Source organism: Furipterus horrens, unplaced genomic scaffold (genome assembly GCF_987537825.1).
Source record: "Furipterus horrens unplaced genomic scaffold, mFurHor1.1.pri manual_scaffold_11, whole genome shotgun sequence".
Taxonomy (NCBI): Eukaryota; Metazoa; Chordata; class Mammalia; order Chiroptera; family Furipteridae; genus Furipterus; species Furipterus horrens.
In genome coordinates, this window is record NW_028327181.1 from 68,425,412 (window position 1) to 68,453,383 (window position 27,972).

Below are 27,972 nucleotides of genomic sequence, written 5' to 3' on the forward strand. Positions count from 1 at the left end.
ACATTCATGTGTGGTGCATAAAGATCGAGTGATCCCAATCCAAGGCCAGACCACATAGCCCAGGGCGCCAACACCAAAAATATAAAGCATAATAACTTCTGGCTATAAAAACCAGTGTGGGTTGGGGTGGCGGAAGAAACCACTTGTCACTCAAGAGAGCCTGCTTAGAGGGCCCCCACAGTTCTAGAATGCACTCAAACCCACCCACTCTGGGAACCACCACCAGTGCAACAGCTAGAGGGGTGCCAGTGGGTGAAGTGACTGGAAGCAGGGTGAGTGCCGAGCAAGCCTCCAGAAGCCAGGCAGTGGCATTGTCCTCTCTCTGACCCCTCCTCCACATACAGAGCCACAGAGTGGTGAAATGGGTTGCCCCGCCCTGGCAAATACCCAAAGCTCCACCCCATACAACTTAACAGATGTGCTAAGACAGGGAGTCAAAGCAGCTCTACCTCGTACACAGAAACAAACACAAGGAGGCTGCCTGGTTGAGGAAACAAAGGAATATGGTGCAAATGAAAGAACAGAACAAAACTCCAGGAAAAGAACTAAACAAAATGGAGATAGCCAACCTATCTGATGCAGATTTCAAAAACACTGCTGATAAGGATGCTCAGAGAACTCACTGAGTACTGCAAAAGCATAAGGGAAGAAATGAAGGCTACACTAAGTGGAATAAAGAAAAATCCACAGGGAATCAACAGTGAAGGGAAGGAAGCCAGGGTGCAAATCAATGATTTGGAACATAAGGAAGAAATCAAGAGTCAACCAGAAGAGAATGAAGAAATATGGAAGTTAAAAAAATGAGGAGAGAATAAGAAAACTCTGGGACACCTCCAAAAGTACCAACATCCGAATCATAGGGATGCCAGAAGCAGGAGAGGAAGAGCAAGAAAGTCTATTTGAAAAAATAATGAAAGTAAACTTCCCTAATTTGGCAAAGGAAATAGACATGCAAGTCCAGGAAGCACAGAGAGTCCCAAATAAGTCGGACGCAAAGAGGACCACACCAAGATACGCCATCATTAAAATGCTAAGTGGTAAAGGTAGAGAGAGAATCTTAAAAGCAGCAAGAAAAAAGCAGAGAGTTACCTACAGAGGAGTTCCTTTAAGCCTATCAGCTGATTTCTCAGAAGATACTTTGCAGGCAAGAAGGGACTGGCAAGGAGTATTCAAAGCGATAAGAAACAAGGACCGAAACCAAGATTACTCTATCCAGCAAAGCTATCATTTAGAACGGAAGGGCCAAAAAAAAGTAGAAACAACTCAAACATCCATTAACTGATGACCGCTTAAACAGACTGGTATCTTCACACAACTGGAAAATTACACAGCAATAAAAAGGAATGAACTACTCACAGATGCAATAACATGAATGAATTCCAAAAGGATTATGCTAACTGAAAGAGGCCAACCCAAAAGGCTACACTTTACATGATTTCATTTATAAGAGACTCTGGAAAAGGCAAGACTATCGTGACAAAAATCAAATTGGTACTTGCCAGGGACTAATGGTGGGAGGAGGAACTGAGTGCAAAAAATCATGAGGAGCCTTTTAGGTATGACGAAAGTATTCTGTATCTCAAATATCATGGTGGCACATAAATACACATTTCTCAAAACTCACTGAACTGTATACTTTAAAATAGTGAATTTTATTAAATAAGAATCCGACTTAAGAAAATAATAAGGCAAACCTAAAAGAACAACTAAGTGAAAATAAATATAAGAAAAATCAACTTACAGTTTTTCCAAATTAGTGTTTAGCGCGAGGATGCGCTCAACTGTTGTGAGTGACACATCTGTTTTCCCCAGGTCTCTGAAGGAGAAAGTCCAAACATGCATCAAATGAACCCAAAGACAAAATTCTGTACTTGAAAGGGCACTTAATATCTGCTTACTTCAGTTTTGGCTTCTCTGTCAAGCCAGCTCAAAAGTTTACTTGCTGTGGATAATAATTTCAGAGAGCTCTTCTTGAAGAAATTTACATTTATTTGCATCATCAAATTAATGATGTTGGTGAACAGTACAACCTACTTTTTTTTAGCCATTATTCTACTTCTCATTCTCAGTAGCATCCACCACTTCATTACTCTTTAAAAAATACATAATGTACAAGTTATTCCTTTTTTCTTTCTGAGATCAATGGTATTTCTACATGCTTCTCAAGTTACATATCAGTGTGTGTTCTTTAACATCGCTCCCTTTCTCTGCTGGCTCCCTTGTCCACCTGCATTCTCTCGTAATCATTTTTCTGTGCCAATAACTTTGTTTTTTTTCAATAGGGAAAGATATTTTATTTATTTTTTATTTTTAAAAATATTTTTAAATTTATTTTTAGAGAGAGGGGAAAAGAGGGAGAAAAACATCAATGTGTGGCTGCCTCTCATGCTTCCCCAACAGGGGACCTGGCCCTCAACCCAGGCATGTGCCCTGACTGGGAATAGAGCTGGCTATACTTTGGTTCGCAGGCCAGCGCTCAATCCACTGAGCCACACCAGCCAGGGCTACTATGCCAATAACTTTTATGCAATAAACCAGTTATAATTTAAATTACGACTTTTTAGTCAAAATGCAAAATGCTAACACTTTGACAAAAGTAGAAAGGAGCAGAAATCATCTCACAAACCAAGAGATTATCGCAATACTTACAAATGTTTTAATGCCGGCAATTTGAAAAGATAGGGATCATCAAGACTTCTCAAAGGATTGCGATTGAGGATTCTGAAAAAAATGCAATATAATAAAAATTATCTGCATTTTCAATAACTGCTACGAAAGTTTATATTCATTTTGTTGGTACAGAACTAGAAGGTTAAAAAAATATTATTTTCTGTCTTTACTTATAGATCACCCAGAGAATCTGTAAAACACTCTTTGTTGGGGAACTACCCAGATCTCTAAATGATAAAGTGGGGAAGAGAAAGTGGAAAATAAAAAAAGAAGAAGAAGAAGAAGATGATGATGATTAAAAAAAAAAAAAAAAGTGGATAGCAAAGAAAAAAGTATGCCAAAGAACTTTCAGATGGAAAACCCTAGAGGTGACTATGCTGACAGGAAGCTCTTGCTCTACAGAAAATACTTATTGTAGCGTCCTCCATAATTCAAGTTGCTTTTCTTTCATCTACAGAAAGATTTTTAAATTCCAGTTTAAACCCCCCAGTTAAAAATAAAAATAGGACCAACTCCTTGGTTTTAGAGCCAAAGAAGGGATAAATCTTAAGAGGAACTGGTGAAAACCACACTCTCATTACATACTCCCATGTGTATTCTTATATCACAAACTTCCTTACATTTCATGTAATCACCTGTTTACTTGTCAATTTCTTGGACTGTTAGTGCCTAAAATTTTCTAGGTATTTAATAAATGTTTGTTTAATAAATAAATAACATTTTAACTACATATCAATAAAATGAACAAATGTGATTTTTGACAAAATTTTTTATTTCAAATGCTGAAATAAATTTTATTCTTGACTCTTTAAAACAAGCAAAACAGGCAAAAATAAGAAAGAAAAGAAAGTCTGTTTTTAGGTTAACTCTTCTCAAGAATCATTAGTGTAACCCTCACAATAATCTTACTGATAAATATTATTATTACCCCATTTTACAAATGAGAAAACTGAGGCACAGAGAGGTTGTATTGCTTGTCCTAGGTCATCAAGCTAGTAAGAAGCAGAGGTGGCATTGAACGCAGTTCTGACTCCAAAGCCTGTTTAACTTCTATGAAGAAAAGGGGTTTAAAATAACTTGTAATTTAACCTTACTTGTGAGACCACTAAATAAAGAAATAGATTTTCAAATTTCATGTACCCATCTGGGAGACCCTCAATGATAAATTACATTTTCTGTTTTTATTTCTGTTTCCTAATCATTCCCCACGATTAAATATTTAACTAACGTATAGTCAAGTTTAAAACCATGTTGTAGGCAAATCAGTAAAAATTATGAAGTAAGGACACCTGAAAATTCATTTCTACAAAAGCAACAAAAAATACAACTGGAAAAAATAGACTCAATTGTTTTTAAACTGAAAATTTAACCAGCACGCTTGCAGGAATCCAGGGAACACTTATTCAAGAAAAGTGATTGGTTTCTGTAAGATCAATGATCTGTGTTGCTTTAATTCTTCCTAGAGCTTTGCTCTCCATCCCATGGGTAACATTGAAAAACAACCCACATGCCCAGTACCACAGGGGACAGAATGGAATACAATCTCATTCCCAAAGAACTGTCTGGTAGTTCCCTGAAGACTCACTTAAAAGGTTTGTCTTTGACGTGACTGAGAGCTGGGTAGCACCAAAAGCCTCTCTCCTCAGGGGCAATTTCGTGAAAACAATTGCAGGTAAAAGTTTTAAGAGGGTAGCCGCGGAGGCAACAGATAACGGTTGGTGCAAATTAAAAAAAAAAAGAAAAGAAAAAAAAGAGAGCCTAACAAAAAAGCTTAAAAATCAGAGCTGAGAAATGAGATATCCATAAAAACTCTGAAGGGCTTCAAAATATGCTCAGGAAATTGGAAGACCATGGGACACATTCCTGAGAATCTAGGAAAGAACTATCAGAGCTAATAAATGAGTTCAACAAGGTTGCGGGATACAAGACCAATATGCAAAAATGAGCTGTATTTCCATACACTAGGAATGAATAATCCAAAAATGAAATAAAGAAAGAAACTCCAGCTATAACAGCATCAAAAAGAATGAAATACCCAAAGAAGTGTATGACTCACATACTAAAAACTACAAAACATTGTGTAGAGAAACTTTTAAAAGATGTAAACAAATGGAAAGACATGATGTGTTCGGCATTGGAAGATGATACTGTTAAAATGACCCTCCTCCCCAAATCAATTTATGGTTTCAATGCAATCTCTATTAAAATTTCAACTGACTTCTTTCCAGAAATTGACAAGCGATTTTTAAAATCATATGACAATTCAAGGGACCAAGAATAGCTAAAATGATCTTGATAAAGAGGAACAATGTGGAAGGACACACACATCCTGGTTTCAAAACCTAATTCAGAGCCACAGCAATCACAGTGTGGGACTGGCACAAGGCTAGACATAGCAATCAATGGAACAGAATTGACAGTCCGGAAATGAACCCTCACATGTGTTGTCTATTGAGTTCCCACAAGGGTGCCAAAGCTATTCAATCGTGGAAAGAACCGTCTTTTCAAATGGTGCTGGGACAACTGTATATCCCCACGCAGAATAATGAAGTTGGACTCTGCCTACACGTCACACCATATGTACAAATTAACTCAAAGCAAATCAAATACCTTAATGTAAGAGCTAAAGTTATAACATCCTTAGGAGAAAACAAGGGATAAATCTCTATGACCTTGATTAGACCAACAGTTTCTTAGATATGATACTAAAAGCACAACCAAAGGAAAAATAGATAAATTAGACTTTATAAAAATGAAAAAGATTTTGTGCCTCAAAGGACACTCACTATCAGGAAAATGAAAACACAGACTTCCCGCCAAGATGGAGGCCTAGACTGACACGCTCCATCTCCCTCCACAACTAAGAAGGACTATAACTACCACAAAACCAGAAATAACCAGAAGTTCCAGAAAATAAAGCTACATGGAAGTCCAAGGTATGAAGTTATAAACAAATGGTGCTCGACTGAAGAGGTAGGAGAGGCGAAGCCTGGGCGGAGAAGTCAAGCCGTGCTGGTGGCAGCAGCTACAGCGATGGGTGGAGGGACTGCAGTAAGCACAGACACCCCCTATTTAAGGGGAGGCAAGAAGCACCTGGGAGCACCCCTGGCTGCAGACCAAACCCGTCAGCTCACGATTCCAACGCCAGGGAAGGCAGACCCCATTGCCTCGGACTGTGAGGCCCAGAGGGCGTGGGGACGGAGGAGGAGGCTCCCGGTCTCTCAGTGGAGAGAGAACGGCAAGAATCCATCTTGCACCCCTGCCCCCACGCAAAGCACCACAGTGTGGTGAGAAAGGTTGTCTGGTAGTGACAAATGCACGGGGCTCCACCCCCTATAGCAGAGAAGGTGTGACAGCCCCGCCCAGGGAGCAAAAACCTGCCAAGATGGCAGGGTTAATGATAGAGATCTCAATCATGCAGCTGACTAGAAAGCAAATACATGAATTAACGGACGAACAGATAGATAACATTTCTGAGGCTCAGTTCAGAGCTATAGTTATAAGACAGCTTACAGAAATAACAGCGGGACTTAATCAAGATGGGGAAGGAATGAAGGCTAGTCCTGCTGAAATGAACGAAGACACATATGAAACAAGTGGTGAGGGAAGGAAAACCAGGGATCAAATCAACAAATCAGAACAAACAGTCAACAAATGCAGAAAGAGGAAACAAAACGTGAGGAAAATGAGGAGGAGCTCAGAAACCTCTGGGACAGCTATAAGAGAGCAAACATCTGAATTATGTGATTGCCAGAAGGTGAAGAAGAAGAACTAGAAATTGAAAAATTATGTGAAAAAATAATGAAACAGAACTTCCCTAACTTGGGGAAGGAAACAGATTTACAGGTCCAGGAAGCACAGAGAGTTCCAAAAAAACTGGACTCTGGAAGAACCACACCAAGACACATTATAATCAAAATGTCAAAAATTAAAGATAAAGAGAGAGTCTTAAAAGCAGCAAGAGAGAAGAAGAGAATTATGTACAAAGGGGTCCCAATTAGACAGACTATCAGCTGATTTCTCAAAAGGAACTCTGCAGGAGAGAAGAGACTGGCAAGAAATATTCAAAGAAATGAAAAGCAAAAACCTACAACCAAGATTACTCTATCCAGTGAAGCTCTCATTCAGAATGAAAGGGCAGAGAAAGTGCTTCCAGGACAAAGTAAAACTGAAGGAGTTCATGAGATCCAAACCACTGTTATATGAGATGCTAAAGGGACTTGTTTAGGAGAAGGAGGATCAAAACTATGAACATTAACATGAAAACTGTATCGCAACAACCAACAACAGAAGCTAGGGAATCAAAACAAAGGCAAACTAAGTAGGCAATGAGAGCGGGAAAAGAATGATAGGTAGGGGAACATTATGGGGGGAGGTCAGCGGAAAGGAGGAAGGGGGTAAGAGGGGAAAGGGAGGCAGATGATGCAGGAATTAAGCACAGTAGGAGGGAGTGGAGTAGACAGGAAGATGTTGAGAAGAACTATATTCACAACCAATGGGCATGGACTAAGTGGGGGGTACAACTGGAGGGAGGGGGGGTCACAGGGTGGAGGGAAGCAGAGGAAAAGTAATTGGGAGAACTGTAACAGTAAAATCAATAAAACATATTAAAAAAAAACTGAAAACACCACTCAAAGAATGGGAGAAAATATTTGCAACTCGTATATTTGATAAAAGCTCATATTTAGAATATCCAGAATATGTAAAGATCGCTTACAACTCATTAAAAAGATAATAACCAAATTTTAAGATGGACAAAAGATTTAAAGAGACATTTCTCCAAAAACGATATACAAATGGCCAATAAGCACATGAAAAGATGCTTAATGTCTGAAGTAAGCAGGCAAATACAAATCAAAGCTACCGTGAGATACTACCTTACATTCACTCAGATGGCTATAACCAGACAGACAGACAGTAACAAACGCCGGCAAGGATATGGAGAAATTGAAATCCTCACACACTGTTGGTGGGAATACAAAATGGTGAAGACACTGTGTACAGCAGTTTGGCACTTCCTCAGAAAAGGTAAATGTACAGTTGCTATATGGCTCAGCAATTCACTCCCAGGTATGCACCCAAGAGAATTAAAAATATGTCCACAGAAACACATCCCTAGGTATGGGACTGTCATAATAGCATTATTCATAATGGCCAAAAGGAATAGCAAATTCCTTGCAAAGCTCATAAGTGGCTCTACCACTTATTAACAAGTGTAAGCCTAGGTAAGTTGTTTAACATCTCTGAGTTCCAATGGGAATAATGATACCTGCGTCACAAGAGTTGTTGGGAAAATGAGATACAGCCTGAGGTAACACGTGATGAGCATTTACTGTGTGCAAAGCACTATTCTAAGAACTTTAGTCACGATATCTTACTTGTATCATAATTAAAAGTACCAAGTATACTGCCTGAAACATAATAAGCACCTAATAAATGTAAGTGTTAAAGAAACATGGGGCAGAGGATGAATTACTATGCTTTTGAGAGAAAGAAAATATCTTCTTATAAATGAGAAGACTAAGATGCAGTTGGAAAAAGAGAAGTATCATCGTAAGCTGCTGGGTTTGACAATCTCAAAACCTTTGTACTATTACAAATAAAACGACCCCCCTAGATGATCCTAAAGGACAGATTCCTCACTGCTATTTTTAGTGTCTTGTTTATGCCTTTCAGAACCCAAGAATAAGCTGCCAAGATTCCAGTCCATACCAAAAAGGGCATCCTTTAGTTGCCCACAGCTATCTAAAGGAACCCAATCAAGGTTAGTAGACAAGGGGAGCATTAGGGTGTCTCTGTGATCACTGCTCAATTTGCCTTCAGCGTGTGGCCTGACTTACCTCACTGATATTCTCAAGAGTGGGGTCAATAATTCAACAGGGATAAGGCTTGGATTTTCCTCTCATATCCTCTCAGTGCCTATGATCTTGGCACAATATGGATGTACCACGGACAAGCCAGAATGTGAACGTGCTCTACCTGGATGAGGTACAGCCTTTCTGCATTGTAGAGTCCTTTGTTTTCTAAAATCATGGAGCTCGTATCGTTAGAATCAATGAAGTGAGCTAAAAGCATTTTTTTTTTAATGTTTTATTTTATTTTTAGAGAGAGGGGAAGGGAGGGAGAATGAGGGGGATAGAAACATCAATGTGTGGTTGCCTCTTGTGCGCCCCTTACTGGGGACTTGGCCTACAACCCAAGTTTGTGCCCTGACAGGGATTCGAACCAGCAACACTTTGGTTTGCAAGCTGGCACTCAGTGCACTGAGCCATACCAGCCAGGGCTAAAAGAATTTTTTAAAACAAGCCATCAGCCCTGGCTGGTGTGGCTCAGTGCATTGAGTGTTTATCAATAATATAATGACTTCATTCAACGACTTCCGGCCAAGATGGAGTCCTAGACAGACACCCTGCATCTCTCTCCACAACTAAGAAGGAATACAACTACCTCAAAACTAGAGACAACCAGAAGTTCCAGAAAATCAAGCTGCATGGAAGTCCAACAAACAAAGATATAAAGAAGAAATACTCATCCAGATAGGTAGGAGGGGCAGAGCTGGGGCGGAGAGGACGCAGTGTGGTGGTGGCAGCAGCAGCAGCAGCAGCAGCAGCGACAGCGGTGGTAGCATCAGGCCGGCAGAAAGTGCAGTCACACATTTCAAAAAGCAGGGAGGGACACCTGGGGAGCGCTCCCGGCCAGACTGCACAGCTTAGAGGCCCGGCACTGGGAAAATCAAGCCTCATTGCTTCTGACTGTGCAAACCAGTGGGGGTTGGAGTGGAGGAAGAAACTGCTGGTCTCTCAGCAGAGCCTGCTTGTTTAGAGGGCCCCCACGGTCCTAGAACGACTGCAGACCCACTCACTGAGGGCACAACGGGCAGGGCAACAGCTAGAGAGGCGCCAGTCCCATACAGAAGTGGGAGAAGTGCCTGGAAAAGGGGCAAGTGCTGAGCAAGCGGCATTGTTACCTCTCTTTCCCCTCCCCCACATACAGCATCACAACGTGGTGAAACGGGTCATGCTGTACTGATGAATACCTTAGGCTCCACCCCTTGCAACAAACAGGAACAACAGCTCTATCTAAGACACAGAGGCAAACAAACACAGGAGCCTGTCAAGATGAGGAGACAGAGAAGTATGGCTCGAAAGGGGGAACGGACCAAGGCTCCAGTGGAAGAAATAAGCGATGAGGAGATAGCCAACCCACGAGATGAGGAGATAGCCAACCTAGCAGATGCAGAGTTCAAAATGCTGGTGATAAAGATGCTCACAGGCTTGACAGATATGCTTGAGTACGGCAAACGCATAAGGGAAGAAGTGAAGGCTATGCTAAGTGAAATGACGGAAAATCCACACAAAACCAATGGTGAAGGGAAGGAAATCGGACTTCAAATCAATGATTTGGAACACAGGGAAGAAAAATCAGTCAACCAGTACAGAATGAGGAAACAAGAATTGAAAAAAATGAGGAGAGGCTGAGGAACCTCTGGGACAACTTTAAACGTGCCAACATCTGAACCATAGGGGTGCCAGAAGAGCAAGAGCAAGAAATTGAAAGCTTATGTGAAAATATAATGAAGGAAAACCTCCCAAGTTTGGCAAAGGAAATAGACATACAAGTCCAGGAAGCACAAACAGTCCCAAACAAGCTAGACCCAAAGAGGACCACACCGAGACACATCATAATCAAAATGCCAAAGGTGAAAGATAAAGAGAGAAACTGAAAAGCAGCAAGAGAAAAGTAGTTATCTACGAAGGGAGGGGTGCCTACAAGACTATCTGTTGTATTCTCAAAAGAAACTTTGCAGGCAGGAAGGGACTGGCAAGAAGTATTCAATGTGATGAAAGGCAAGGACCTACAACCTAGATTCCTCTATCCAGCGAAGCTATCATTTAGAATGGAAGGACAGATAAAGTGCTCCCCAGACAAGATAAAGCTAAAGGAGTTCATCATCACCGAGCCATTGTTATATGAAATGTTACAGGGACTTATTTAAGAAAAAGAAGATCAAAACTATGAACATTAAAATGACAACAAACACAACTATCAACAACTGAATCTAAAAAATAGAAACAAAATTCAACTAAGCAAACCAGAACAGGAACAGAATAATAGGTATGGGGATCATTTGGAGGGTTATCAGCTGGGAGGGGGAAGAAGTAGAAATGAGGAAATGGTGCAGGGATTAAGAAGTATAATTGGTTGGTACAAAATAGACAGGGCGAAGTTTAGAATAATATAGGAAAGGGTGAAACCAAAGATCTTATATGCAAGATCCATGGACATGAACTAAGGGGGTGGGATTACTGGGGGAAGCGAGGTACCGGGCAGAGGGGAGCAAAAGGGGAAAAAATTGGGACTACGGTAACAACATACTCAATAAAATATACTTAAAAATAAAAAAGACTTCATTCAAGAAACTTACTGAATTATAATTACCTGAACCCCAGGGGTGAATCAAGATTTTGTGGAGTTTGACCATCATCTGTTCTGGGAAATCCTAATACAAACATGCCAAACTAGAAATATGAAAATTGTTAGTGCCCCTCCTAAAACTTTGAAAGGCGCCAATGCAAGTGAAGAGCTCTGAAGCTTAAGTTTCATTCAGTTTATGATAAGTCTACCTCAAACTTGTCACAAACTTGTTTAATGCAGAGAAAAGTATCGTTTCAACGTATAAAAACACCAGTAATACATTGTATAGACGATCGAATGACTCACCTTGAGGGGTGGCATCTTCCCTGGGCAAGTTGCCTTTGGAAAAAGATGCAATTTAGTTTACACCTTATCATGGCAGATGTTTCCTGAAGCAAATTAGCCTTGTCCCTAACAAAGATTTGGCCCCAAACAAAGGAGCCCAGCCTCCAGAACACACTCATGGCATTGTGACAAGCTTTTGAAAATAACTGTGAATTAATTAGTTCTAGCAGTACAGCTCTATGCAAATCACAGGAGTATTTTTATTTCTAACACCTTTTCCTGTCGTTTAAGATGAACCCAGAAACTGAAGAACTGCAAGCTGGTGCCTCCTGGATGACGAATCTTTTCTAACCCACCCCCCACTTCCCACTTAGTCTCCCTCCTCTCCCGTTACCCTGCTGCAGAGATGCTGGCATGGGTCTCCTATATTCTTCCCAACAACATCTGTCTTCCTCCTTCCAGTATCTTAAAGTTTCTTGGGGATAAAGTCCCTGCCCAATTCTTCCTTGTACCCCAGCACTTAGTACAGTGCTGATACACAGTGGGCATGGCACCCAGGAAACCTTTTTTCTTCCTGTGCTGCCTTCCTAACTATAGTGAAACTCAGGTTCTTATGAGAAACTCCCCGTGTTACACAATGCTTGGCAAAGCTGCTGAGTTTACGACATTGTACTCATACTACCGAGACCTCTGGGTGGGAGGACCCCAGAAGCCTGCTGCTCTGATGCGCGTGCCAAAGGAAAACTGACCCTCAGTCTTCTTTCCCCAAGTTAGGGATCAGCAAACTAAACAGGGAAAAGGAAGGCTGCTACAGATGGGACACCTGCGGGAACTGTCAGTCCAGCTCCAGACACACCCTGAACACCTGCATCTAACCCGAAACTGTGGGAAATTGGATTTCTGAGCCATAAGACGGTAAGACAGTCTTTTCAAAGGCAGGTGGAGGGGACAATCTTCCCCATAAGTCCAAAATCCTGTTCAGGCCCCTGAACATATGCATTATGCTTTGCTCGTGTCACTGAGAAATCACAGAATTTTTGAGCTGCGAGGGGATAAAACCCACACTTCTTACTGACGAGTGGTCAGGAAAGAAACTGGAATTAGGCTACGGCGATGTATTTTCTTTATGACTGTTTTTTCACAGCACACCTTAACATAAATAGCATATTTTCCCATACCTCAAAGGTTCCCATTGCCACAGACAATTCGCTTCAGAGTTACATACTTTCTCAAAAAGATAACATTCTGGGTTATTGAGGAGAGATGTGCCCTGTGGCAGGTTTTTAGGAAGACTTCCTGCGTTACCGTTTAAGAGACCCATGGTTGAGGAGAACTCTGAGCCAAGCTTAAACTCTTTCAGTCCTATGTTCCGTACATTTACACAGTTAGAAACTTTGCACGTAAGCAGGAATCTAAGTTCAATTTAGAAGTGGAATTTCAAGGACCATTCACAAGTCAGAGCAGCAGCACCGCTGGGATAGCCAGGACGATGCTACTTTGAATGATATTTGCTTGCTGCCTTTTATCGCCCCCGCCGAAGGTCAGTGCTGGGGAAAGCGGAGCCTGCCTATGAGTCCGACAAGTCCTTGGCCTCTTTGTACCTTAGTTTCCTCATTTGAGAAAAATGAATGGCTCTTAAGCCATACTTCTCAGAGTTCAAACTGGGCTTACACCCAGCTCACCAATCACTGGATGATGTGTTTACCCATAGCTTTTCACGTGTATTTATCTTCTATTTCACTTACAATGTATGTAGAAATCGCATTCCATGCTGGGCCTGAAATGTCCCGGGCCTCAGTTCTTCGACTGAATTGCCACCAAGGTTCCTTCAAAAGAAGACACAAGCAAAAAACAAAAAACAAACAAACAAAAAAATTCAGCTCTTTTGGCAGTGATTCTAATTTATATATGATAAAACAACCTCAATGCTCCCTCTATACATTAAATAAATCTCACTGTGGGAGATATCTCGTATGAGCTAGGCTTTCATGTGTACACATGCAGTGCATTAGATACAAAACAGTAAGTACTTGAAAAAAACTTGCATTAAGTGGTCTTTATTTCTCTAGCACAGGGTTACATAACTTAACATTTTGGGCTAGATAATTCTTTGTTACAGGGGCTGTCCTGTGCGCTGTAGGATGTTGAACAACTCCGCCCTCTGCCCACTACATGCCAGTAGCATATCTACAATCCTGGCAACTAAGAATGCCTTTGGATATTGCCAAGTGTCACCTGGGTGCAAAACCGCCTTGGCTGAGAATCACTGCTGTAGAATGCGTCATTCCAATCTGTGAGATAATTCTCACACTAGTCTGGGCTAGAGACAAAAACGACTTGCTACATAACTTTAGTAGCTTTCTACTAATACAATTTTAATCTCACTTCAAAAGAAATAACAAAGAGATTTACAATTAAGTTTTATAAAAATTCTAGACATAATGAAGTTATAGTTATAACTTACAGAACTTCCAGAAAAGGCATTTCTTCAAAACATTTCTTCCCAATAAAGTTTATATTATTGCCAGATAAATCTCTAGAAAAAAGTAAAGGAGAGATATTGCCTGAATTAGCTATTAGATACCTAAATAGTAGAAATAATTGGTAGAGGTTGGAATGATAATATTGAATACGTAGCTTTAGTCTAAACTCTGAACCTTAGGAATTGGGATTTGAACCTTCCAGAGCTCGTAAACCTGCCCTCCCCTCCCTGAACAATCTCACCCTCATGATCTTTATAAAGAAAATATACAACTATAGATCTTGATAAATTTTGAAGATAATCTTTTCTGAGAGAAGAATTGATTAGATGACATTTCGTGGCCTCATCAAATTTAAATTATAAGCTGAAAGCTTTTATCTTTATATTTAATTACAAATTTCTAGTATGAAAAAGAAATAGCCTCACACTTACACACCTTCCTGGCTTAGTTCTGTTTTTCTAGGCCAATTCAATACCAGAAGAAATAAAAGATCTCTTTTCACATAACTAAAAAGAAAGTTGCTACTTTTTAAAATTCAGAACTTTGAACTAATTCAGAACGATACTTCTATTGTTTTAGCAGAAATTCGTTTTTTATTTTACATGGCTTTAATAACCCATGAATTTAATTGCTTCAGTTGTACAGTGGTGGGAAAACAAAAAACCAAAATGGTACTGGATTTTTATTTGAAAACACCCATTCTTGTCTAGAGTTCCTCTTATTTCCATTGATTCCAGCTTAGTCCCTCACTATTCACCTAGATGAGTATAACTGTCTTCTCACTGGTGTTTCCATTTCTAGTCTCTCCCTTTCTAATCCATCCTGCACATTAACACTCTGGAAGTGGTTCTCCAGTACCGGCCAGCATCACTTGGGAACTTATTGAAGATGCAGATTCCCAGCCCTACTCTGGACCGACTGAATCAGTAACTGTGGGGGTGGAGCTTGAGTTTTAACGGGCTCTTCAAGTGATTCTGTTGCAGGCGAAAGTTTGCCCTACAGCACAGGTGTGATAACATGGTAGCCTGGCATGTTATCCTTGGCTTGGCCTTCAAAGCCCTAGAAGATCTGGCTCTAATATTCTGTTCTTCCTAGCTGTACTCCACAGGCACTCAAGGTATTTTTACTGTATTTTGCCTTTCCCCACGCTCCTTTTGCAAGATTATTCCATCCAAGATGTCTGTGTGATGATCCCTAAGGGCCCTTCAAGGTCGTCTTCAAACAGCATTGCTCTAGTAACATCTTTGCTGATCCAACTTGAAGTGTCTTTTCCCTCTGCTGTGTTCCAAAACCAATTCATATTTCTCATTGCCCATCTCCATTTCTTCTTTTTGATACAGTTATTCTTGCATCCTATTTCCTCTGAGCATAAACTCCTTGAAAGGATGGATGAGGTCTTGCTCACCTGCACTGTCTACCATGTTTAAAAGTGGCACATGAACATATGTAAACTCAAATATTTATAAAATAAACAAATAGCTGGGGAGTAGAGGGAGAAAAATAAGTGTTGTAAAGGAAATGTGGTTTTATTATTTTATGGCTCCCTCTATGCGCCTCTGCAGCACTGTCTTCTGTTTAGTACTAGTGCATTGTGGTATGAGCTTGCATGTTCATTTTCCCTGTGAGATCATGAGTTACTAGAGGGCAGAAGCCATGTCTTACCCATATTTGCGCCTACAATACTAGCGACAGTGCTTGGCATATTCTTTTTTAGCTTGTTTGTTGGTTGGCCTTTTTTAATGAATGGGAATACTTAGGCCGGCATGGAATAATTAGCTTACAAAGTATTTCACAGCAGAAAGGATGAATGACCTAATCGATTGAGCAGTTAGTTACCTCATTTGTCTTCCTCCTGTTTGTAAGGTTTGGAACCCAGATGGCGAGATACCCCAGAAGACCAATTCAAAAGTGCTTATGCCCTGAGACTTGAAAAGTTTCATAATTCAAAGGACTATTTTTAGTGCCTCATGAGGCTCTTTCTACCCACTTCCCTTAAGCCTTCTATATTTTCAAAAAGCATCTATTTGCTAAAAAGCATCATTAATTAGCTTCAAAAAATTAATGACATACACATCTCTGAATGCCATGGACAAACAATAAGAATTGAGTTCTTATAGCAAAGGACATCTCCTTTATCTCTAAGTAAATGGAATCACTAGGCAAGCGTTTCTTCCTTGGCCAGGAGGCTGGAGAGATCTTTATTTTGTAATTAGTGAAGTTAGAGGCATTTCTCATAAGCTTATTTGGTGTAGACATTTCTAAGTATACCACTTAACCATCATTTTAAACATTAAAATCCTGAACACCAAATCTGCTCTCCTGGTAACTTAACATGTTCATAACAATATTGTTTACATAGTTCATCTACTTAGTTAAACATTTGATATGTAAATGTTAATCTAATTTAGATTAAATTATTGAAAATTTCTGGGTTAATAGCATTCAAATTAATGTAAGTGTTCCATATTTTCTTGTCCTTTAGGAGACAATTTGAGGTTAACCTGAATGCTTCTCATTTTACTAAATTAACATTTTAAAACCTTTTCTGTAAAGGCAGACAGTAAATATTTTAGGCCTTGCAGGCCACAGACAGTCTGTCTCGCATATTCTTCTTCGCTTCTTTCTTTCCTTTTTTTTGTTTACAGCCCTTTAAAAGTGTAAAAAGTATTCTTAACTTATGGGCTGTATGGAAACATACCATAGGCTCTATTTGATCCATGGGCCCTAAATTAAATGTAAATACAGGCAGATGATATATGAATACTTATATAACAAGGTTCATATGGGTGTGTATAAGTACTCAGACATTATTACCACTTTTCCTCTATAACTGGAGACAATTTCCTACCTATATCTTGTTTATATGATTAAAAAATTGAAAATGCATTGAGGATAATAAATGCTCAAGATAGGCTGGAAGCCCTATCCACACTTACAGAATTGTAGCATTTTATTGCTGGGAGAAATTGTAAAGATTATCTAATCTGAACCCCTATGTATCTTATAGATAATATAACTAAAAAATTATAAATAAAAACAATTAACTTACAAAGACTTGAGGAACAAAAGACGTTGAAATGAGTCCTTATGAATTTCTTTTAACTTATTGTTACTCAAGATTCTGAAAAATAAAAAGGTTATTTCTGGATCAAAAGGCAAAATAACTACAATTATTTACGACACAGAAATATATATGGAGAAGCCTGGACAGAAAACGAAAGCAAACATAAGAGTTTATAGCCAATGATACGGAGTTAACGGAGGAAGCACAAGAGGACTTCAGGATAGCACAATTAATATCCTCAGAGAGCTGTAAGCAGCCAGCACATCCACTGAAAAGAATGAACTCAGCCTTATACAAATGGAGTGTTGTCATTCATAAAAACAATGCTCAGTATATGCGCAGCAGAAATGACAGTTGAATAAATTAGAAAACTGAGCGATCTGGCCAGAATTCTCCATAATGAAAGAGGAAGGGAACAGGAATGAGCCACAGACAAGCCTGACACCTGGTCTGCCCAAGGAATGTGAAGGCCTTTGCTTTATCTAGTCTCTCAGTAACGACGAGGGACATGCTTGGGGTTAGGGGTGGGGAGTGAGGGGAGTTTCACTCATTTCCTACATGTGAGGAGCAGAAAGGCACAGGGCCAGTGCCTCCAAGAACGGAGCGAGGGAGTGGTAGAGAGCCAGTACGGAAGCAGCTCTGCCAAACGTCAACGTGGGTGTCTCTTGCAGGAGACTCCGCGCTCCTTGCACATGACATTAGGTGGTGCCCCCTTCAGGAGCCTTGGGGATTGGAGGAGGTGCTGTGTTGCCTTGTGAAGCCATTTCCATCAAGTTCAGCGTTTGAAACATTCTGCTTTCGCTCAATGTCTGTTGGCCACATATTTTTATAACCGCATCTTGTAGCATCATTCTACCCCAAAGCTTAATTCTTTACTCATAGCATATGGCAAAATATTACGGCCCAGAAACTCAACAACTAAGATCAGGGACTGTTCTCAGTTATAAGGTAGTTCAGATGACACAGATATAGTTACCTTTAAAAACAAACAAACATGAAAATAAAAACACAAAGACTTTAATTCCAACAAACAAGTCTTGGAGTCCTAAAAAGGCATCAAAGACCCTGGCCTCAACTTGAAATTCACCACATTATAAGGAACAGCAGTGATGGCCAGAATGTGTATGCAGCGGGAATGGTCAGGGGTGATGCTCTGATTCATTGTTTTCTCACCTCCCTTTCTCACCTCACGCTTTCATATTTCCATAGAAATGGTCCAGAAAGAAAAAGCAAAAAAACTGCCATGTCCAACAATGTTTATAGTAAACCTTTTCATAAATGTAAAACATTGGAAAAAATTGTACCTCCCTAAATCACTTAAAACTGTATGCGTATTTTCAAATCACATATTTGTTGCAGATGTCATTCACATCACTACTTAGAAGTTATAACCAGTTATTAGATCTACCACTATAGCTCGTTTCTTAGTATGTTAAGAGAAGCAGATCTATTACTATATCAATAGCTTTAAAAAATATTTGAAAACTTTTTTTCAGTAATAGTTTTCCTTTATTTTCTTATATATTTTTTAAATTTATTTTTTATTGTTTTTCTATTTCATTTAAAAACATAGTCCCCAAGAACAGAGGCTTCTGCCAATCACCAAAGAGACTAAAGGAAAAAACAAAAAGTTGAAGAAATCCTGCTCTGGGGAGCCTATTGACCCTACGTTAGAGACCTCTCCCGCATAAGGTAGAAATCTCAAGCTGACTTAGAAATCTTCAACACTTCCCAGATTCATGCTATTGTCTATAAGATCCCAAACACATATTATTTTTTTTTAAAGTAATGTTTAATTTTTACCTTAAAAAATGTGTAATGTATATTTCTCATGGCTCAAAATCCCATAGGTATATAGTTACACAATCCAAAGTTTTTTCTCCTACACCATCTTTCAGACTACCCCGTTCTCTCTACTCCTTAAAGAAAACCAATCTTATTTATTTCTTGTGCTAAATGACTTCCGTTTTTCTTACAAGTTTGGGAAATAAAATTTCCAATTCAGACTCTATCATGAAAAATATAAACTATCTATAATTTCAAAGAAATTCATAAGTTAAAAAAAAGAACACCTGCCTGGTTCTAGCATTTTTCGTTACCAATAAGATATCTTAGAGGGTGATCATAAACCCTATTTTTAGATTACTATGGCTAGTAGGTCTCTTATTATTAACTCAGAGGTCGTTTATGACATCTATTCGAGTTGAACTAATAATATGACACACAAACTTGTCATAAAAAATGCCAGTTAATTACTTTGAATGTAAATATTTTTCCCAAACTACTTGTGTACCTAAACTGACTTTTATACAAATTGATTTTAAAAAGATAAAAGAAAAATAGGCAAAAAAGGACAGGGCAAAATCAGAGAAGAAATATAAATGTTCAATATTTAAAGATTTCTTAAAATTGTTGTTCTCTTACAATTGTCCCCATTTTCCCCCCCACTGCTCTCCCCTGCCCTGCCCACCCCCAGCCCTCTCCCACAGCCAACCCCCTCCATGTTGTCCATGTCCATGGGTCATTTACACTAGTTTCTTCACTAGACCCTTCCCCTTCTTTCCCCCCTTTTCCCCCTCTCCCCTCTCCTCTGGTCACTGTCAGCCTGTTCCTTGTTTCCATGTCTCTGGTTCTACTTTGCTCATTGGTTTGTTTTCTCATTAGGTTCCTGTATGAAGTGAGATAATATGGTATTCTTCTTTCACCACCTGGCTTATTTCACTACGCATGATACTCTTCAGTTAAATTTACAAGTAATCAGAAAAATTCAAATTCAGATGGGACCCCTTTTATTCACTCATTGCATCAGCCAAAAAATGGAGACTATCAGTGCTGGAAATGAATGCTGTCGTGGCCTACTACTGACTGGAGCATAAGTTGGCACAACTTCTTTGAGGGCAGTTAAAATGTTATATCAGTATAGTCTTCACCCCAACAATTTCATTTCTAAATATCTATTCTGCAGAAAGCCTGTCCATGTTCACAAAGATGCATGTACAAGAATGTTCATTGCAGCAATACGTGCAACAGGAAAACTAGACGTAATCTAAACATCCATCAATAGGGGTATTTTTAACTGTAACACACCCATCCTGTAGAATATTATGCAGGAGTTTAAATGAATTGGTTAACCAGGAAGGAAACAAATCTAAGACATAGCAAGAGGTGGAAGGACCAAGTTGTTACCGTTTATGTAAAAAGAAAAAAAAAAATGAAAATCATACAACATGCCTATTGTGCTATCAGTATGTAGGCAAAGGCACGGGGAAAGGTCTGCAAGGGCACACAGTAAACAGCTCAGAACAGCCTCACCTTAAGGGTGGGGGACGAGGGCGGCAGCGAAGGTTTCACTATACCTGTATTTCATTTTTATATACTGAGAATATAAACATGTATTACTTGTTACAGTGAAGAATAAGGTTAAATTGATTCATTTTAAAGAGGGCCTGCCAATTTAATTTTTAAAATAAACACAGACTTGGAATCAATAGAGGTTGATTTATGATATGGAGGTGAATACCTTTTCTCAGAGCTACTGACCTCAAAATTGGGGACTAAGAAGGATCTTACAGTGCAGTCAGGTTTGTTTGTTTGTATTCATTTTTGGAGAGAATATACTCACAGTTTCTCAGTTGTATGGAAGAACCTCCATGAATACTTATCAAGGTGAGAAATAGAGTTGCCTTTTAAATTGCTGCAAAGAAACACAGTTAATATCTTTAAATAGGCAGGAAAAGAACAAACAGTAATTAAAACAGTCATGGCAAGCTTGTGGGGATTAATCAAATGCAGAAAATACCAGCTTTCTAATTTCCACAGCTATCAGCTCTCCCAGTCTGCACAAATTAATAAAGACATAATGTGGGGCCCCTGGCACAAACCATGAGGTATCTCCTCAGAACCTCAATTTATTATCTAGGCTAGGTAATGCCAGTTAATTACTTTGAATGCATTTTCTCCCAAACCACCTGTGTCTAAAATGACTCCTTGTACAAACCAACGCAAAAATAATAATTCAACAGAAAAACTTATCATTATCAGCCAATTAACATAAAGAAACCTTGTGTCAGCCAGGCCACAGCAAAACTTTGGGTCAGTGCCCTCTGTGGGAATCTTTCCAGGTGTTAGAAAGATAAGGGCAATTAGAAATGAGAAGGACTGATATGGAAAGATCTCACAGACATATTTGACAAGGAAAAGCACAAATCACTGAGCAAGGAGTAAAGTATTACCTCTTTAGGGGGGAAATTGCAAAAGAAAAAGAAAAGAAGAAAGAGAGAGATTGCAAGAACAGACACATGCCAAAGTGGTAACAGGAGTGGCGGAAAGTGCTGTGTGGGATTTTCACATTTGTCCTGTGTGTTTCTGTGACTTTAACACCAACACCAACAACACAGGGAGGCTGTACCCATGAATTACAAGTGTTTAATAGAAGCTGTGAAATTCCCAAGGTTCAGTCTCAACCACTAACTCTGGGTGACTTTGAATCTTCACCTTTAGCTTTGTCCTTGTCCCTCAGTGACAACTTACCTATCCAGTTTATATGCACGTTTCCCAGGAAGGTGAGAAAAGTCAAACGGGTCCCTGTCTGTCCCTCTGCACAGTGGACACTTCCACCCAACCAGAATCCTTCTGGTTGCTTTCGGCTCCCCAATAAAAACTGCCCAGTCTGAACTTGTCTCCTTCAATCTGGCTCTCCTCTCCAACTGCTCTTTGTCCACCTCGTACACCACTGTGGTTCTCCTCATCACCCAGGACAGAAACTTTACAGGGTCGTATTTGATTTTTATCTTTCTTGTACATCCCGTTCCCCAACTCCAGCCAGTTACTACAGCCTGTCGGTTTTTCTTTACACTGTTCCCAGGATGTTCTTTCTCCTCCTATCACAACCACTCTTCTCGCTTTACTGCTAGATTTTGCTCAAGTATTCTACTGGTCTCCCTGAATCAAACTTTCCTCTTGAGATCACTCTACATATGGAATTTAAAATAACCCTCTTATTTTTACCACCTGTCTCTCTCACTTGAAAACATTCAGGGGCTCTCCCAGTCTCAGTGCAATTTCCAAACTCCTAGAGCCAAAGTTTTTCATAAGCATATTTTTCACCGCTTCCTAAACCAATTCTTGACAGCAAGACTAGCCTGATAAGTCCTGATCGTTCCTGCAGCCATGCTGCTGCCAAGACTGTACGCATTATTTTTCCTCTATGTAACAAACCACAGGCACCTTTAAGTCCCAGTTAAAGTTATAGCTTAGCCATGCAGTCTTCCGACTTCCATAGGCCAGTGACTACAGATTCTGCTGAATTATACCACCTCTGGCCTGTATCTTTTTTAGTACTTAACTATATATCATCTCCCTTTTTAGTCATATTCCCTTTCTTCCCACCTGTCATTGTCATGTTTCATAGACAATGTCATACATCTGTGGCTCCCATAGTACTTAGCCCTGGCTGGACACAGAATGGGTGATATATTTAGAAGCCAGGTGGCAAATGTGAGTTCTGGGTATAACTGCATATATGATAGGCACTGACATAAGTGAACTCATCTAAATCTCACAACAATCCTAAGAGATGATAACTATCATAATCTTGACTCTACGGATGATGAAATTGAATCCAAACACTAATATATGGCATAACTGCATTCAAACTCGGGCACTCTGGCTCTAGAATCTCTTCTCTTATCCAATTTGTTGTATCACCACCAATGAGATTCGGAGAGGGCCACGAAGCTGTAAAGAGGATGGCGTAAAAGTGGGCGGAGAGTAGAGGGTTAAGATATGAAGTGATGGGGCTAAAGAAAAATCACTAAGGAAAAATACGTAGGAGGAAACAATAGTAAGAAGGGGAATGAAGATAAGGACTAGATGACAAACAAAATATAAAAGCAGGAAGTAGTCAGTGTGGGTTTGAGAAGATGAGGACGGCCCAGGGAGACCAGGAGGAGAAGGCTGGCAGGTCAGGCAGGTTGCGGAGAACAAAGGATGAAAGGCAATTCTTACAAGGTGGTGAAGGTGTCATTGTACGTGTCGGGGTCTGGCACAGGCACTCTGTGGAGCTTCTGCGTTGGGCCGAGGCCAGAACAAGACAGCGTCTCATTTTGGCAGGAACAGAGCTCACATATATTGATGATGGTATTCTGTTCAGGCATTGGAAGCCCTGCCTCAGATGACACTGCTTGATGGGCCCTGATAAACTGCTTGTCCCAAGAGGGATCTGTTATCTCAGACCAGGTTGGCTGCTGAGGCTGAACAGTCTCTGGATGTGGAAGTGTCACCTCAGGATGTTTTGGAGGAGCTGTGGCCTGCTGCAGGGGTGTCGGATGTTCAGCCTCCACAGTAGCTTCTGGCTTGATGGTGAGCTTCGGGTCCGGTGGTCGACCGTTGAGCCAGATTGGCTGCTGTGGCTGAACAGTCTCTGGATGTGAAAGTGTCGCCTCAGGGTGTTTCGGAGGAGCTGTGGCCTGCTGCAGGGGTGTCGGATGTTCAGCCTCCATGGTAGCTCCTAGCTTTATGGTGAGGTCCAGGTTCAAATGTAGGCCTGTTACCTCAGGCAAGATTGGCTTCTGGGGCTGAACAGTCTCTGGATGTGGAAGTGTCTCCTCAGGGTGTTTCGGAGGAGCTGTGGCCGGCGGTGGGGATGTCAGACATTCAGCCTCCACAGTAGCCTCTGGTTTTACGGTGAGCTCCGGGTCCGAAGGTCGACCTGTCACCTTAATATGTTTATTATACTTGGGAGGCTGAGCTGGAAACTTCTGCAGGCCTGTGGAAGGGTCTGCATTGTTCCACGGGTAAAGAGGCCGTTGGAGCAGAGCTGAGCTGTCTTGCTCCTTCATAGCTTCAGGAGGTTCTCTCATCTCAGGGGCTTTTGGTTCCTGAGTTAGGATCTCCTGAAGTGTTGAAAATGTTTTTCTGTCTAGGAAGTTGTCCGTTGTCAACTTCGCATCATACATTGGCGATGCTTCGGCCAGCAGCCACAACAGCTGCAATTGTACAACAATCAGTGGGGCCCAGAGGTGCAGCCCGGACATGCCAGCAGAGGTCCGGGTGACACAATGAGCAACCCAGGAAAGCTGGGGCACAAGGAGTGACCCGGAGGGGATGGGGCACAGTGAGTGACCTGGGGGCCCAGGGCACAGTGAGCGATCTGGTGTCGGGAGCGGGGGTGTCTGGGGCAGCGCAATGAGACCCAGACAAATGAGGTGCAGGCGCACGCACTGAGCAGGAGCCTACAATTGGCAGCCATGTCACAATTGGCAGCGTGTCACAGTTGGCAGCTGTGTCACAGTTGGCAGCCATATCATGCACGTGCCCCTTAGCAAGAAAGCACCCCTCCCCCACCTCAGGTTCCAACCTTTAGGCAGTTATATTAGTCTGGGGTGAGAGTACTACAGAAGAGCCAGCCTTTTTCTCCAGAATCACTGGGGACCAAGGGGTCCTTTTTTCTGCAGAGAGGACAGCTCCCTCCTGACGGGCCTCCCCTTCCCCCTCACAGTGAGGCAGAACTGGGCTGCACACCTGGCGGCCACGGACGCCAGCAGCCAGGGGCGGTGGATGCGGGCGGTAAAGAGGGTGGGAAGTTGCGGGGGCAGAGGTGCCTGCTGCAGAGCTTCCCAAGGAAGCCACAGGGCCTGGCATCCCAGGAAATTCCCAAGTGCTGGTCAAGCTCCTGCAACCTGAACTCCCCCTTAAAGCTGAAATCTGAGTGACATTCTTCTGCCCTTTGGCTACACTGCTTTTTAAAAAGTAGCTGACCTACAGAATGAACATCAGTGTGGGTGGCTGGGAAGGGGACACACTTTACAGTTCTAAAATGTTGTCATTTCCTGGAAATTCTCAGAATCCACGTCTGATTCTTCACTTGCCACTCTGTTAGGTGGGGGCTACCACTGAGTCAGGGACGACTCCAAAATTTCTGCAGATGGGCTTTGATAGTGAGCAATTCACTCTGGGAAACAGGGTCTGAAACCCAGTATACAACCCTTTACAATGGTTGGGGAAAGGTGCCCCTCCCACTTGGCTCAACACGGCCATTAATCTAGAAAAGCAATGACGGCCTTTTCAGAGGTCAGCCCTGTGCGCACATGTGGAGAAGACACTGTACTGTACAAGTACTGACTCCCAAACCTCCCTCTTTCCATAGACAAGTCTGCCACATGCTCAGGAGCTCTGTACCCAAATAGGGACTCTGGTAACTTTGAAAGAGGCTTCTCCTCTGGGAGGATGCTGCCTGAGGGGGTAGGGCTTGGTGAGAGAGCAGGGTTGCAACGGCAGCTTCAGTGTCCTCTAAGCTGGCTACTTCTGAGCAGTGCACAAACTGTACATCTGTATGCCCAGCCCTGTTCGTGCTGGGAAAAAGAGTATTCTGACACCCAGATTAGCATCCAGACACTGCTCTGGACATAGCAGGTCACTTGTTTTATTGCAAAATAAAAGAAAATACTCTATAGGCAGTGACTGGGGAACAGAATACTTAGATTACCTGAAGGCTCAATTTTCTAATTTTTAGAAGGTGATGCCCAGATTTCTGTCTTCTTTCCCTTCCTATTTCCTGCTTTCCTCTTCATCAGAGGAAACACTCCCACCACCCATTCCATTTTGGGGGGTTCTTTTTCCTCAGGATGGACAGCAGAGTAGAATGCAGCTTTCCCAGCTCTCCTAGCCCTTCCAACTGTTTTGTTGCCTCCAAAGACGCCAAGCAGACGCCCACCCTAAAAGTCACCTTCAGCTCTTTCCTCAGAGGAAAAAGCCATAAGGCTACTTCTCCACCAGTGCCCGGCTGACTTGGTCCCCCTGGATGCTCTTGGCAGTAATGGGGAGCAGAGCCAGATTCCCCTAACTTAATGCGGGTCCGGAATGGTTTTTCCTCTCCAGGAAGACACCCTTATGTTTCAAATCTTGTCACCGAGAAAAATGTATAAGGTAAATGCTGGCAAATGAAGTGCCTGGGACTTGGAGGCCGTGATCCATATGTCTAAGCAGCTACCAGCCACTGGTGACACATCGCAGTGCATGGCATGTCGTTACTCAGACAGGTGGCCTCCTTACAGGAAGCGCTCCCCTGTAGCACCAACAGCCCTCTTTCCCTCATGCCAGTTTTTCCCTTTATTTTTTTCCCTGCTTGTTAGAACGGTATATGCTCATTAAATAAAATTTAGAAAATGATAGCAGGAAATAATCCTACTCATCACGCCATCCAGAGGCAATCACTGTTAATATTTAGGGTAACTTCCTTTCAGTCTTTTCCTACCCATTTACTGAGATCACACTGTAGAAATAACTTCACATCCTGGTTTAGTTTACTTGACATCAGAAATTTCCCCAGGTTAAAAAAAAAAAAAAATTGTGAATACAACTTTAAAAGGCAACAAAATATCCCACTGAATACATATGCCATGATTTATCTCAGACCATTCCCCTAAACATGGATGTTCAGTATGTTTCCATTTTTTTCTAATAGTGTGATAAATGATATTGTGACAAACATCTTTAAATAACAATGTAGACTGGTGTGTGCTGTCCAAAAAGGAAAACTTTCTTACCCAATGGAAGAGCAGTGTTTTTAAATGCATTTCCCATTGCGTAACAAGCATTCCATCGGACTTTCATGGCGGCCTCAGTCAGGATGGCAGAAATTAAGGCCTGGATAGACTCTTCAATGATTTCAGCAAATCGGGGTTTTTCTATATGAGATGGTTGTAGAAAATGAAGCAGATTTCCAAGGGCCCGGACTGCATTACTTTTTACCTAGAATAAAATGTAAAAGCATTAGAAATCTGTTTTGCCAAAGAGACGGTTCAGAAAGTATAATTTCAGCTTTAAAAAATCTAGGAGGTCCTAGATGTCTTGAAGCAAGAAAGCTCATGAAAAACGCAGCCTGTGAAGGTGCGAGTTCTCAGAACCCTGCAAGGTCTTGTGTGGTTAACATTGTGAGCCATCAGAAAGGTGAGGTTCTACAGAGCTCCTTGTGCTGATATTTTTAGTGTCAGATTGGACGTCAGAGATAGCTATCTTCCTCGAGGTATAGATATGGCAGGTAAAGGCCAGGGGCAACAGGACACTGCTGGTTTGCAGCACAGCTGGGAAGAGAAGCTGGGTTTCGTAATCCCAGACTAAATACTCTTCTACCAGAGAAAAGTATTTTTTTCTTTGTAGCATACTAGAATCATCTGGGGAGCTTTCTGTTTTAAAACCAATTCCCACACCCTACCCCAGAAATTCTGATTGAATTAGTTGAAGGTAGAGCTTCCCAGGTTTTCAGAACCACTGTACTAAATTAAGTCAGGTCCTTTGCTAGGTGCTTTAAGATTAGATATCTCACAGTTTAATGAGGTTTATGTAACAATTTCCATGTTGGAAATGAAGAAACTGACCTTCAGAGAAGTTAAATAATGCACCAAAGGTCACCCACCACTAAAGGGCAAGCCAGGACTTCAACCATGTCTGCCTGACCCTGAAGCCCAGGACAATGCTTTTTAAACTTATTAGTGTAATAGGAAATATTCAAAACCAAGGGCTGCTTATCTTTCTCACTTGTCAATTCTACTTAAAGATCTTTTGAGAAAAACAGATTAATATTAAAACAAACACGGACGTATCATGGAGTGGCATTACAAATGGCACTGATTTTTTTTTATGAGATGGGATATAAGAAACAAGCTGTCCAAGTATGGAGTGGCCACTTTATACCCTGTGTACACTCTCACTCTCCTTTAAACAGAGATAAATCTGATGGAATAAAACTATAATACACTAAGTATCTACCTGACAAATACTAGGTTTTGTTGTGGGTTTACCTTGTCTTTATCCCTGGATGCTTCTATAGCTGATCGCAACATCTTCAAGAGCAGGAGACCAGAAAACTCTTCCTGGAAGCTGGGGTCTGGTGTATCCCTATTCCACCCAAAGCAGGCAAAAGATGTTAAAAGGTAAAACCCATTGAAATGTATACACATACAAATATAGTCACTTAGTATAACTATAAAAACTTTAGGAAAATAGTGTATCAAATCTGTTCAGCTTATACCAAAAAGTTAATAGTTTATACTGTTT

At 41.1% G+C, this 27,972-nt stretch overlaps 1 protein-coding gene across 1 annotated transcript in view; it reads right to left on the reverse strand.

Moving 5' to 3' along the window:
* Nucleotides 1-13,111: 13,111 nt before the first annotated feature.
* Nucleotides 13,112-27,972, reverse strand: part of LOC149998151 (HEAT repeat-containing protein 6-like) — a 43,283-nt gene continuing 28,422 nt past the window's right edge. The window contains exons 18-26 of the mRNA XM_090257551.1: nucleotides 27,717-27,813; nucleotides 26,463-26,667; nucleotides 24,414-24,529; nucleotides 23,684-24,149; nucleotides 22,924-23,503; nucleotides 20,540-20,611; nucleotides 16,903-16,974; nucleotides 13,835-13,906; nucleotides 13,112-13,196 (exon numbers count right to left, since the gene is read on the reverse strand). Of these exons, the coding sequence (XP_090113677.1) occupies nucleotides 13,112-13,196; nucleotides 13,835-13,906; nucleotides 16,903-16,974; nucleotides 20,540-20,611; nucleotides 22,924-23,503; nucleotides 23,684-24,149; nucleotides 24,414-24,529; nucleotides 26,463-26,667; nucleotides 27,717-27,813 (1,765 nt within the window). The remainder of the gene's footprint in view (nucleotides 13,197-13,834; nucleotides 13,907-16,902; nucleotides 16,975-20,539; nucleotides 20,612-22,923; nucleotides 23,504-23,683; nucleotides 24,150-24,413; nucleotides 24,530-26,462; nucleotides 26,668-27,716; nucleotides 27,814-27,972) is intronic.